Raw genomic sequence first — 14756 nt, forward strand, 5'->3', positions numbered from 1 at the left:
CTGGAATTGATTGCGTGTGAGCAAGCAATCGCAATGCCACCCTTAGGAGTGCCTCAGCACAGCAACAATCAATATTGCAAAGAGCAGAGTGTAAATCCTTCACTGCAGCAGACATGCTCAGGGGCACACCACATATCTCCCAGAGAACGGACATTCACCCAGGCTGTAATCTTGTAAAAAAAAAAACACCCGGCTGCTTGTCAAAGATCTACGTTGCCTTTTATCTGTGTTTAGTTTGCCGATGCATCATTTATATATTTTCAGGATGGGATAATGGAAAGTTCTGCAAGAGGCTGGTTGGGATGTGTCTGAGTGTATCTCGAATTTCTCCTTGTTTGCAAATCCATTCCACAGCTTCACTCCCTCTCTACCTCTCCTCCAGCCACTTGTCCCAACTCATATCCACAGGCCTCTCCTAATCCCAGCCTCCTCTGCATCTCATTCCCAGTTTACCATTGGTGGCTGTGCCTTCAGCTAACATACTCCCTTGTACTTGGGACTCTCTCCTTAACCCTTGGCACATCTTTCCCCTTCAAAATGTGACCTTCAAAAACCTCCAGTTTTGCCCAACTCTTATCCCTGCTCCTGCTCAGATTGAAGCCCCAAGTTGTGAAGCCTTCGGGGAAGTTTCACTATGTTAACAGCTTTGTGCAGGAGACTGTTTGTGTGTTGAGGGTGGCACTTGAGTGAATGGAAAGTCTGGTGCATTGACGATGACAGGGTAGTGAGCCGGGAGCAGGAGCGTGGGTGTGTCGGGGGCAGGAGTGTGTGTGGGTTGGGGGCAGGGGTATGGGTGTGTTGGAGGCAGGAGTGTGTGTGGGTTGGGGGCAGGGGTATGGGTGTGTCAGGGGCAGGAGTGTGTGTGGGTTGGGGACAGGGGTATGGGTGTGTCAGGGGCAGGAGTGTGTGTGGGTTGGGGGCAGGGGTATGGGTGTGTTGGGGGCAGGAGTGTGTGTGGGTTGGGGGCAGGTGTATGAGTGTGTCGGGGGCAGGAGTGTGTGTGGGTTGGGGGCAGGGGTATGGGTGTGTCGGGGGCAGGAGTGTGTGTGGGTTGGGGGCAGGGGTATGCGTGTGTCAGGGGCAGGAGCGTGTGTGGGTTGGGGACAGGGGTATGGGTGTGTCAGGGGCAGGAGTGTGTGTGGGTTGGGGGCAGGGGTATGGGTGTGTTGGGGGCAGGAGTGTGTGTGGGTTGGGGGCAGGTGTATGAGTGTGTCGGGGGCAGGAGTGTGTGTGGGTTGGGGGCAGGGGTATGGGTGTGTCGGGGGCAGGAGTGTGTGTGGGTTGGGGGCAGGGGTATGGGTGTGTCAGGGGCAGGAGTGTGTGTGGGTTGGGGGCAGGGGTATGGGTGTGTCGGGGGCAGGAGTGTGTGTGAATTGGGGGCAGGGGTATGGGTGTGTCAGGGGCAGGAGTGTGTGTGGGTTGGGGGCAGGGATATGGGTGTGTCGGGCAGGAGTGTGTGTGGGTTGGGGGCAGGGGTATGGGTGTGTCGGGGGCAGGAGTGTGTGTGGGTTGGGGGCAGGGGTATGGGTGTGTCAGGCGCAGGAGTGTGTGTGGGTTGGGGGCAGGGGTATGGGTGTGTCAGGGGCAGGAGTGTGTGTGGGTTGGGGGCAGGGGTATGAGTGTGTCGGGGGCAGGAGTGTGTGTGGGTTGGGGGCAGGGGTATGGGTGTGTCAGGGGCAGGAGTATGGGTGTGTCAGGGGCAGGAGTGTGTGTGGGTTGGGGGCAGGGGTATGGGTGTGTCGGGGGCAGGAGTGTGTGTGGGTTGGGGGCAGGAGCGTGGGTGTGTCGGGGGCAGGGGTGTGTGTGGGTTGGGGGGCGGGAGCGTGGGTGTGTCGGGGGCAGGAGTGTGTGTGGGATAGGGGCAGGGGTATGGGTGTGTCGGGGGCAGGGGTGTGGGTGGGTTGGGGGCGGGAGCGTGCGTGTGTCGGGGGCAGGGGTGTGGGTGGGTTGGGGGCGGGAGCGTGTGTGTGTCGGGGGCAGGGGTATGGGTGTGTCGGGGGCAGGGGTATGGGTGTGTCGGGGGCAGGGGTGTGGGTGGGTTGGGGGCGGGAGCGTGTGTGTGTCGGGGGCAGGGGTGTGGGTGGGTTGGGGGCAGGGGTGTGTGTGGGTTGGGGGCGGGAGCGTGGGTGTGTCAGGGGCAGGCGTGTGGGTGTCGGGGGCAGGGGTATGGGTGTGTCGGGGGCAGGGGTGTGGGTGGGTTGGGGGCGGGAGCATGCGTGTGTCGGTGGCAGGGGTATGGATGTGTCGGGGGCAGGGGTATGGGTGTGTCGGGGGCAGGGGTGTGGGTGGGTTGGGGGCGGGAGCGTGTGTGTGTCGGGGGCAGGGGTATGGGTGGGTTGGGGGCGGGAGTGTGGGTGTGTCGGGGGCAGGGGTGTGGGTGGGTTGGGGGCGGGAGCGTGGGTGTGTCGGGGGCAGGGGTGTGGGTGGGTTGGGGGCGGGAGTGTGTGTGTGTCGGGGGCAGGGGTGTGGGTGGGTTGGGGGCGGGAGCGTGGGTGTGTCGGGGGCAGGGGTGTGGGTGGGTGGGTTGGGGGCGAGAGCGTGGGTGTGTCGGGGGCAGGGGTGTGGGTGGGTTGGGGGCGAGAGCGTGGGTGTGTCGGGGGCAGGGGTGTGGGTGGGTTGGGGGCGAGAGCGTGGGTGTGTCGGGGGCAGGAGTGTGTGTGGGTTGGGGGCGGGAGCGTGGGTGTGTCGGGGGCAGGGGTGTGGGTGGGTTGGGGGCAGGAGCCTGGGTGTGTCGGGGGCAGGGGTGTGTGTGGGTTGGGGGCGGGAGCGTGTGTGTGTCGGGGGCAGGGGTATGGGTGGGTTGGGGCTGTGAGTGGATGGTTGGCAGGAGCGCGGCAGGGTTGGTCAGGTGTGTGGGGTGAGGGGGTGGGTCGGGGGTGGGGGCTGGGTCGGGATGGGGGTTGGGTCGGGGTGGGAGGTGGGTCAGGATTGGGATGGGGGTTGGGTCGGTGTTGAGGTGTTGGGTGGGTGGGGTGGGTTGGGGGACGGGAATGTGGGGTGGGTCGGTGGGGTGGGGTCGGGGTCAGGGGCATGGGTCGAGGGGGTGAGGGGTGGGTGGGTGGGTCAGGGCAGGGATGTGGGGTGGGTCAGGGGTGTGGGGTGGGTTGAGGGGGGCGTGGGGTGGATGGGTGAGTTGGGGCGGAGATGTGGGATGGTTCGGGGAGGTGGGGTGGGTCAGGGTTGTTGGGTGGGTAGGTGGGGATGTCGGGGTGGGGATGTGGGGTGGGGTGGGTGGGGGCAGGGATGTGGGGTGGGTTGTGGGTGGGTGGGGGCGGGGATGTGGGGTGGTTCAGGGGTGTGGGGTGGGTCAGGGGTGTGGGGTTGTTCAGGGGTGTGGGGTGGTTCAGGGATGTGGGGTGGGTGGGTCGGGGAGGTGGGGTGGGTGGGTCGGGGAGGTGGGGTGGTTCAGTGGTGTAGGGTGGGTGGGTCGGGGAGGTGGGGTGGTTCAGGGGTGTGGGGCGGTTCAGGGGTGCGGTGTGGGGTGGGGAGGGGTGGGTGGGTCGGGGAGGTGGGGTGGTTCAGTGGTGTAGGGTGGGTGGGTCGGGGAGGTGGGGTGGTTCAGGGGTGTGGGGTGGGTGGGTCGGGGAGGTGGGGTGGGTGGGGGCAGGGATGTGGGGTGGGTCAGGGGTGTGGGGCGGTTCAGGGGTGTGGAGCGGGTCAGGGGTGCGGTGTGGGGTGGGGAGGGGTGGGTGGGTCGGGGAGGTGGGGTGGGTGGGTCGGGGAGGTGGGGTGGTTCAGGGGTGTAGGGTGGGTGGGTCGGGGAGGTGGGGTGGTTCAGGGGTGTGGGGCGGTTCAGGGGTGCGGTGTGGGGTGGGGAGGGGTGGGTGGGTCGGGGAGGTGGGGTGGTTCAGTGGTGTAGGGTAGGTGGGTCGGGGAGGTGGGGTGGTTCAGGGGTGTGGGGTGGGTGGGTCGGGGAGGTGGGGTGGGTGGGGGCAGGGATGTGGGGTGGGTCAGGGGTGTGGGGCGGTTCAGGGGTGTGGAGCGGGTCAGGGGTGCGGTGTGGGGTGGGGAGGGGTGGGTGGGTCAGCGCGGGGAGATGGTTGGGTTGGGAGGTTGCAGAGATGATGAGTTATGAGAGGCTTGTTAGGGAGTTGAAGCTTTTGGTGGGGGCCATCTTGTTGAATTTCCACTATTCTCCTCCTCAGGTGCCAATCCCTTACTGCGCAATGATATGGGACACACACCAGTCGACTACGCCAGGGAGGGGGAAGTCAAAAAGCTATTGAAAGAGGCTGAAGTGAAGGTGAGTGCAGCATCCTCAGCTTTTAGGATGAGGGTCCCACTGTCCTCCAGCAGATACTGCCACATTACTTATTGTTTCTCAAACTATTGAGAATGAATTTGACCTCTAACTAATCATTGGAAAAGGCAATGCTTGACACAGCCTCACACATCAGGTAGGCCAGTGAAGTACTAAGGAGTGCTGCACTGTCAGAGGCACTGTTTTCAGGTGAAGCCTTAAATGAAGGCCCTCTCAGGTGAGTATGAAAGATCCAGTATGACTATTTCAAAGAAGAGCAGCAGAGTTCTGACCAGTTTTCTTGCCAGGATTTATCTTTCTGACTCTACATTGGCTCTCAGTCTGGACATTGCTTCGAATTTAAAATTCTGATCCTTGCATTCAGATCCCATAATGGTCTCGCACCCCCCCCCCGCCCCACATAACCTCCTCCAGCCCCACAACCCTGCGAGATCTCTGCGCTCCTCCGACTCTGGCCACTTACGCATCCCCAATTTTAATTGCTGCACCATTGGTGGCCGTGCCTTCAGCTGCCTGGATCTGAGAGCTCTGAACTTCCCTCCCTAAATGTCCCCACCTCTCTCTCTCTCTCTCCTGCTTTAAGATGCTCCTTAAAACCTACCTCTTTGATCAAGCTTTTGTTCATCTGCCCTAATATCTCCTTATATGGTGACATTTTTCATGATGATCACGCCTCTGAAGCTTTGGGATGTTTTACTGCATTACACCTCATTGTTGCAGAGGAACTTTCTTCCGTTTCTAACTTGTTCTGCATTGGACTTTGGATAGGGCTCACAGTGAAACCAAAGTTGGTGTCAAATAGTCTGCCCCAGGCAACATTCTCCAGCAAGGCAGAGAAAGGACTGCAATCGAAGCACTTGTCAGTCGGTGCTTTTAAAGACAAGTTTGAAAGGCCGGGGAGTCGGGGGTGGGGGTGCAATAATGTGATGTATTTAATGTTAAATGTTGTTCCAGCAGCTATATATAGTCAATGGGCTGAATTTTACAGTGTGTTTGAAAACATGGGCGGTGGTTGTGGGGGTGGGGGGGTGGGGGGTGTTCATACAATGCAGCAGGTGGCCTACCAGCCACCTACCTACCCCCCCCCCCCCCGACCTCTCCCCCATTTTGTGAGGGGCGGTGAAGGCATCAGGCCTGCCCGATGTTGGGCCTATCGGGACACTTCACTGGCCAGTTAATGGCCACTTAAAGTGCCTCCTTCTGCCGCCACTGCTATTTTACCCACGCCCAGGTGGGTAGCCCATCAGCTTTCACTGGGCGAGCTGGTGTCGAGCAAGCAGTGGGGGTTTGTGGCACCACAATATCATACCCCCGCTTTAACCGTGCCCCCTCACCAGGCCCTGCCAAGACCCCAGACTTGCATAAAGTCTGGCCTCTATAACTGCCTCTTCTTTGGGGACTGGCTTTAGTCTCAGCAGTGGCCACTGCTTGAACCTGGTACTGCTCGGGCTATTGCGCTGCCAGACAACCTGATTGCCCAGTGTCCTTTTAAAGTTCTGGATGTTTAGGGAAAGGGCTTTTGTCCGTGTTGAATTAATTTATCCCCAGGTCAAAGCATCTGCTAATATTATTAGTCTGAACATCTGCAAATTGAAAGCAATGAGGATTTGAACTTTGCTTGTGGTCCCCAAAGACTCTATTGACCTGCAGACACAACAAAACTTTCAAGTCATGATGCATATGAAACTTTACTCCCATCTAACCATCGCCGCTTGATGAACAATGGCATTATCATCACTGAATCCCCCACTATCAACATCCTGGGGGTTACCATTGACCAGAAACTGAACTGGACTAGCCATATAAATACGGTGGCTACAAGAGCAGAGGTCAGAGGCTGGGAATCCTGCACCGAATTACTCACCTCTTGACTCCCCAAAGCCTGTCCACCATCTACAAGGCAGAAATCAGGGGTTTGATGGAATATTCCCCACTTGCTTCATCACTGACGCACAGTAGCAGCAGTGTGTATCATCAAGATGCACTGCAGGAATTTACCAAAACTCCTTAGACAGCACCTTCCAAACACACAACCACTACCATCTAAAAGACAAGGGCAGCAGATAGATGGGAACACCACCACCTGGAAGTTCCCCTCCAAATCATTCACCATCCTGACTTGGAAATATATCGGCCGTTCCTTCACTGTCACTGGGTAAAAATCCTGGAACTCCCTCCCTAACAGCACTGTGGGTGTACCTACACCACATGGACTGCAGCGGTTCAAGAAGGCAGCTCACCACCACCTTCTCAAGGGCAACTAGGGATGGGCAATAAATGCTGGCCCAGCCAGCGAAGCCCACATCCCGTGAATGAATAAAAATAAAATCTACCCATTCCTTACCTAATCGGTGAGCTTCAATCTGCATCTAAAGGACATAGCTGCTAGACTGGGTCAGCGGCAGGTGGTGACAGAACCAACAAGAGTGAGAACATACTTGAACTCGTCCTCACCAACCTGCTTGCCGCAGATGCATCTGTCCATGACAGTATCGGTAGGAGTGACCACCGCACAGTCCTTGTGGAGACAAAGTCCCATCTTCACATTGAGGATACCCTCCACCATCTTGTGTGGCACTACCACCGTGCTAAAAGGGATGGATTTCAAACAGATCTAGCAACTCGAGACTGGCTAGCCACAAGGCACTGTGGGCCATCAGCAGCAGCAGAATTGTACTCAAACACAATCTGTAACCTTATGGCACAGCATATCCACTAATGTACTATTACCACCAAGCCAAGGGATCAACCCTGTTCAATAAAGATGGAGGAGCCCAGCACATCAGTGCAAAAGATAAGGCTGAAGCAATTGCAACAAACATCAGCCAGAAGTGCCAAGTAGATGATCCATCTCAGCCTCTTCTGGAGGTCCCCAGCATCACAGATGCCAGTCCTTAGCCAATTCATTTCATTCCACGTGATATCAAGAAACAGCTGAAGGCACTGGATACTATGGGCCCTGACAGTATTCCGACAGTAGTACTGAAGACTTGTGCTGCAGAACTTGCCACGCTCAGGTATGTCCTGTACACAAAAAGGAGGACAAATCCAACCCGGCCAATTACGCCCCATCAGTCTATTCTCCATCAGTTAAGTGATGGAAGGGATCATCAGCAGTACCATCAAGCGGCAACTTACTCAGCAATAACCTGCTCACTGATGCTCAGTTTGGGGTCCACCTGGGCTACTCAGCTCCTGACCTCATTACAGTCCTGGTTCAAACATGGACAAAAGAGCTGAATTCCCGAGGTGAGGTGAGAGTGACTGCCCTTGACATCAAGGCCGCTTTTGACCGAGTGTGGCATCAAGGAGCCCTAGCAAAACTGGAGTCAGTGAGAATCAGGGGGAAAACTCTCCACTGGTTGGAATCATACCTAGCACAAAGGAAGATGGTTGTGGTTGTTGGAGGTCAATCATCTCAGCTCCAGGACATCACTGCAGGAGTTCCTCAGGGTAGTGTCCTAGGCCCAAACATTTCCAGCTGCTTCATCAATGACCTTCTCTCCATTATAAGGTTAGAAATGGGGATGTTAGCTGATGATTGCACAATTCGCAACTCCTCAGATACTGAAGCAGCCCATGCCCAAGTGCAGCAAGACCTGGACAATATCCAGGCTTGTGTTGACAAGTGGGAAATAACATTCGTGCCACACAAGTGTCAGGCAATGACCATCTCCAAGAAGGGAGAATCTAACTTGACATTCAATGGCATTCCCATCACTGAATCCCCCACTATCAACATCCTGGGGGTTACCATTGACCAGAAACTGAACTGGACCAGCCATATAAATACTGTGGCTACAAGAGCAGGACAGAGGCTAGGAATCCTGTAGTGAGTAACTCACCTCCTGACTCCCCAAAGCCTGTCCATAATCAACAAGTCACAAGTCAGGAGTGTGATGGAATACTCCCCACTTACCTGGATGAGTGCAGCTCCCACAACACTCAAGAAGCTCGACACCATCCAGGACAAAGCAGTCTGCTTGATTGGCACCACATCCACAAACAGTCACTCCCTCCACCACCGTCGCACAATAGCAGCAGTGTGTACCATCCATAAGATGCAGGAACAGTTTCTCCCTATCTACTCTGCCCTGATCCCTCATGATTTTTAAAACTTCTATCAAGTCTCCCCTCAGCCTTCTCCTCTCCAATGGAAACAGTCCCAACTTTTCCAATCTTTCCTCATAACTGAAGTGTCTCATCCCTGGAACCATTCTTGTAAACCTCTTCTGTACTCTCTCCAATGTGTTCACATCCTTCTATAGTGTGGCGCCCAGAACTGTACACAATACTCCAGCTGAGGTCTAACCAGTGCCTTATATAAGTTCATCATAACCTCTCTGCTCTTGTACTCTATGCCCGTATTAATGAAGCCTAGAATACTGTCTGCTTCAGAAGCAGCTCTCTCTACCTGTCCTGCCACCTTTAATGACTTATGTATACATACACCCAAGTCTCTCTGCTCCTGCACGCCCTTTAGAATAGTATGCTTTATTTTATACTGTTTCTCCATGTTCTTTGTACCAAAGTGCATCATCTCACATTTCTCCGCATTCAACTTCATCTGCCACCTACCTGCCCACTCCAGCAATGTGTCAGTGTCCTTCACTGTCGCTAGGTCAAAGCTGGAACTCCCTTCCGAACAGCACTGTGGGTGTACCTACACCACATGGACTGCAGCAGTTCAAGAAGGCAGCTCACCACCACCTTCTCAAGGGTAATTAGGGATGGGCAATAACTGCTGGCGCAGCCAGAGAAGCCTACATCCCATGAATGAATATTTTTCTTTTAAATTACATCCCCTCAACCACAGGTCCTGAGGCCAGCTGCTCTGAGTGGGATCAACTCTGCTGGAGTGCCAGCTGTGGTTCAGTGACTAGTGCTCTTGCCCCTGAGTCTCACGTTTCTGGCTTCAAGTTCTGCTTCAGCACAAAAAAAAATCAAGGCTGACACTCCAGTGTAGTGCTGCACTGTCAGTAGGTGCCGTCTTTCAGATGAGACATTAAATGCATCTGCCTACTTGGGTAAATGTAAAAGATCCCATGGCGCTATTTCAAAGAAGAGCAGGAGAGTTCTCCCCGGTGTCCTGGGCCAATATTTAGCCCTCAATCAACATCACAGAAAACAGGTTATCTGGCTATTATCACAGTGCTGTTTGCGGGATCTTGTTGTGCACAAATTGGCTGCCACATTTTCTACATTGCAACAGTGACTATATTTCAAAAAGCACTTCATCAGCTGTAAAGCACTTTGAGACATCTGGTGGTGGTGAAAAGCACTATATAAATGCAAATCTCTTTGAAACCAGTTTGGGCCAGGCATCCAATCTGGGATCTTACTGCTGTCTGTGCGGAGCTCAGTTCCACATCGGCTGAGAGCAGCTGGGCCTAGTTCACTTCCCATCTAAAACCTGGAACCTTCATTGAATCACATGGAACTGCACATCCACCAAACACACGACTGAAATTTAATAGCTTACAATCTGCAGACAGGAGGAGTGAAGAAAAGTTTTATGGACACACATGCACATACACAGACGCACTCACGTGCATGCACTCACTCACGTGCACGCACTCACTCACGTGCACGCACTCTCTCTCACTCACACACACACACACACACAGACACACTCACACACACTCTCATGCACACACACGCACACAACATGCATATACATGCTGTCACTCACTCGCACATGTACTCTCTCTCGCACACATGCACGCACTGTCACTCATTCACTCTCTGACACACACACACACAATCACAGAATATTTACAGTGCAGAAGGAGGCCATTCGGTTCATCAAGTCTGCACTGGCTCTCTAAAAGAGCGTTACACCTAGTCCCAATCTCCTGCCTTATCTCCGTAACCCTGCACATTATTTCTTTTCAGGTAGCAATCCAATTCCCTTTAGAATACCTCAATCGAACCTTCCTCCACCACCCTTTCAGGAAGTTTGTTCCAGACTCCAAATACCCTTTGGATGAAAAAACTTTTCCGCACATTACATTTACTCCTTTTGCCAATTATTTTGAATCTGTGCCCTTAAGTTCTTGACGCTTTCTTGAGTCGGGACAGTTTGTCACTATTTACCATGTCCATACCCCTCAGGATCTTGAACACCTCTATCAAGTCTCCTCTCAGCCTCCTTTTCTCCCAAGAAAAAGAGTCCCAACCTCTCCAGCCTTTCCTCACAGCTACAGTTCTTTATCCCTGGAATCATTGTTGTGAATATCCTCTGTACTCTAATGCCTCCACACCCTTCCTCAAGTATGGCGCCCATACTCACTCACTCACCCACACTCACTCACTCACTCTCTCTCTCTCTCTCACACACACACTCACTCGTGCACATACACATATACACACACATACACACACACACACTCTCACTTGTGCACACACACATATGCACACGCACTCACTCACTCGTGCACATACACATATATACACACACACACTCACTCGTGCACATACATACGCACATGCACTCATTCACTCGTGCACATACACATATATACACACACACTCACTCACTCGTGCACACACACACACACACGCACATGCACTCACTCACTCGTGCACATACACATATATATACACACACACACACTCACTCACTCGTGCACACACACACGCACATAGACTCACTCACTCGTGCACATACACATATATACACACACACACACACATGCGCACACACAGAGTCTACTCATTCTGTAGCAGTTTTTCTCATTATGCTTTAGAAAGTGACTGATGATAAATTGCCCAAAATGAAATTTCTTATATAAAAAAAATGGATGCAGTCGCAAAACAAACACACGATAAACTGCTGGAATCCATCATTCTCAGGGTTTCAGATGGGGCAATAACTGTGTGACAGCTCCCCTGTGAAAGGAACACTCACAACACAGCTTATGCTGAACCTGAGCCAGGCTAAAACTGCAGGTCCTTCTGGCGGAAGATGCATCATTCAAACACCTCTCAAAACACACAGATATCGATATGTATATAAAAAACACTGATTGGGGCACAGCTCTTTAATTTGCCTAATGTTTGGTATTCACATATTTGCATCTGACCTCCATAGCGCTCACAGACACAAACTCTTATCCTTTAATGTGCACCACTAAATAACAAATAGATTTAAGTGTTCCAATATTTAACAGACAGCTTTGCTGCTTTTAATACATATTCAAAAACTTTCAAAAAAATGGAGTAGTAAAGCTGGAGGTATTTTGAATAATTTAATCAGAGAATATGAAATAAGTAAGGCAGTTTCATTCTACCCTTTAAAAATCCATAAAAAAAAGCATTATTATTTGCTGTACAATTCTGCTTTTCCGCCCTCCTCTCCTCCCTCGAAGGTGCTAACTCTCTGATGGGAGATCAGGCCCACAGACACTGACCACCCGCTGGTATCTTACCCAAGTGGGGCTCATGGTGAGATGGTGCCGTAGTGGTAATGTCACGGAATTAGTAATCCACAGGTCCAGGTTAATGCCCTGGGGACAGGGATTCAAATCCATCACGGCAGCTGGTGGAATTTAAATCCAATTAATAAATCTGGGATTGAAAGCTAGTCTCAGTAAGAGTGACTATCATCAATTGTTGTAAAAAAAATAGAAACCCATCTGGCATCTGAAATCTGCCATCTTTATCTGGTCTGGCCTACATGTGACTCCAGACCCACAGCAATGGGGTTGACTCTTAACTGCCCCCTGAAATGACCTAGCAAGCCATTCGGTGCAAGGACAATTAGGGATGGGCAACAAAGGTTAGCCAGCGACGCCTGCATCTCATGAAAGAATATAAGAAAGAAAAAGTGCCCATTCATTAAAGTGAGATTGGACAGACTGTTCCACTCTGTGACATAATAAAGCTGTGCCTGAACTTTCACACACTCGCTCACACGTTTTGTCACACTCTCACTCCCCACCCGCTCAGTCACATTCATTCCCACACACTCGTGCTCACTCCCAGACATTCACACTCACTCTCACTCAGACACTTTGGGAGGGGACTGACAAGTGGGATTGGGGGCATTGGATTGATTGAGCTCAATAAATTTCCCTCAGTTTGAGGCATCGGGTAACCAACTAACAACCGAGAAATTGGGACTCCAAACTTGTAAAAGTGAAGCCAATAAACCTGCTACTTCCATATAATTCTACAGCACAAATAAAGGCCATTCGACCCATTATGCTTATGCTAGCTTTTTGAAAACAATATCCAATTAGTCCCATTTCTCTTTTCTCGCTCATAATCCTGCACATTGTGAGCTGGCACCTGAACAGTGACATTTGAAAGCTGCCAAATTATCTTAAAAACTCAACCAGTTCATTAATATCCTGTCCGGATCTAAGTGTGACTCCAGCCCCCACACCAATGTGCTTTATTCCTCATTTCCTCTCAGAAATGCCCTGACAGGTCATTCACTTACTCAAACAATTGCTTGGAAGCACAGTTAGAAAGAAAGAAAGATTGGCATTTCATGATCATAGGACATCCAAAAGCACTTTACAGTCAATGAAGTACTTTTGAAGTGTAGTCACTGTTGTAATGTAGGAAACACAGCAGCCAATTTGTGCACGGTAAGCTCCCATGGCAATGATATCAATAGCCAAATCGTGCATTTTAATGCTGATTGAGGCATAAATGTTGGCCAGAACCCCAGGGACAACACCCGGGCTCTTCTTCAAAATAGTTCTGTGGCATCTTTTATGTTCACCCGAGAGGGCAGACAGGGCTTCGGTTTAACGTCTAATCCAAAAGCTAGCAGGGAAGCACCTCGGCCACTCCCTGTGGTAGAGAATTCCTTATTCTCACTGTCCTCTGGGCAAAGAGGTTTTTCCTGAGTTGCCTGATGGATTTACTACTGATTATCTTATATTTATGACCTTCAGCTCTACTCTCCCTCACAAGTGAAAATATCTTCTCCATGTCAACTCCATTCATAATTTTAGAGTCTTCTGAAGTGGTTTAGCAAGTCACTGAGTTGCATCGTAAGTCAGGGAGGTAAGGAATGGTTGATAAATGCCGGTCTTGCAGCAATGCTGTTGAATGTATTAAAATCATTACAGGGACAAGTTAACCCACTGACCAACCTCTGTGTCTGTGTGTGTCTCACTTGTAGTATCAGGAGCAGCAGAGGAAGCAAGAGGCTGAGGAGCGCAGACGGTTCCCGCTGGAGCAGAGACTGAAAGAACACATCATTGGCCAGGAGACTGCCATCGCAACTGTGGCAGCAGGTACGTACAAAACCATCAAACAATGGGCATCAAGTTGTGGGTTCGCAGGACCCCTATTTTGCACAGCCACCATCTGCAAGTCAATCATTAAGTTGGGGCTAAAAGCAGCAACTGTAATTTTATTGGGCAAGTTCCACACTCCAACTTTCTGTGCCCACAGCGAGGGAGTATCAGGGAATTGCACTCTAGTAGAATCGTAAAGTACAGAAGAAGGCCATTTGGCCCATCGTGCCTGTGCTGGCCTTTTGAAAGAGTTATCCAATTAGTCTCACTCCCTCTACTCTTTCCCCTTAGCCCTGAACATCCTCCTCCTGAGAGTTTTTATCAAACCCCCTTTTGAAAATTACTATTGAATCTGCCGTTTCCACCGCCCTTTCAGGCAGCGCCTTCCAGAGCACAACAACTCGCTGCAGTAAAGAAAGATTTTCCTCTTCTCCCCTCTGGTTCTTTTGCCAGTGACCTTGAATCTATCTCCTCTGGTTACTGAGCCTCCTGCCGGAGAACAAACTTTGTCCTCAGTTACTCTGCTGAAACCCTCCTGTACGTTTGAACAAGCCAGTATCGCGAGCCTCTCCTTTGGTCAGTTCCTGTGCAAACATCCTGAGCTGCGGGTGCGTGGTTTTATGTGGATCGGTGTAAAGGACAAAACCACAGAGAATATTCAGCCTCGTGCTCCAGTTTTAATGAACGGCTGGGTTCAGAACTAGCCTGGGCACAGGAGTCGAGAATTCTCCCTGCTGGCTGTAGAAGTTTGGCATGAAGCGAGTTTGACCAGTCCTAGCCCAGCTCCCAGGAAGTTTCAGCCCAAAAGCAGACACTTGACCCTGGTTTAGCACCAGGTAGGCAATCTGGCTCTGAGAGATCATAGGCCAGCTGGTATGAGAAAAACTATGCCCCTTTTCGAATCTTGTGGCAAAAATTTAGTGTGTGATGTGAGTGTAGAGGGAGCATTTCTCTTTATCTAACCCCGTGCTGTACCTGTCCTGGGAGTGTTTGATGGGGACAGTGTAGAGGGAGCTTTACTCTGTATCTAACCCCGTGCTGTACCTGTCCTGGGAGTGTTTGATGGGGACAGTGTAGAGGGAGCTTTTCTCTTTATCTAACCCCGTGCTTTACCTGTCCTGGGAGTGTTTGATGGGGACGGTGTAGAGGGAGCTTTACTCTGTATCTAAACCCGTGCTGTACCTGTCCTGGGAGTGTTTGATGGGGACAGTGTAGAGGGAGCTTTACTCTGTATCTAA

General features: G+C 51.9%; 1 protein-coding gene across 1 annotated transcript in view; it reads left to right on the top strand.

The window, feature by feature from the left end:
- Positions 1–14756, top strand: part of clpb (caseinolytic mitochondrial matrix peptidase chaperone subunit B) — a 165726-nt gene that overhangs the window by 71228 nt on the left and 79742 nt on the right. The window contains exons 6-7 of the mRNA XM_041199189.1: positions 4146–4243; positions 13401–13515. Of these exons, the coding sequence (XP_041055123.1) occupies positions 4146–4243; positions 13401–13515 (213 nt within the window). The remainder of the gene's footprint in view (positions 1–4145; positions 4244–13400; positions 13516–14756) is intronic.

This window comes from Carcharodon carcharias, chromosome 11 (genome assembly GCF_017639515.1).
Source record: "Carcharodon carcharias isolate sCarCar2 chromosome 11, sCarCar2.pri, whole genome shotgun sequence".
NCBI lineage: Eukaryota > Metazoa > Chordata > Chondrichthyes > Lamniformes > Lamnidae > Carcharodon > Carcharodon carcharias.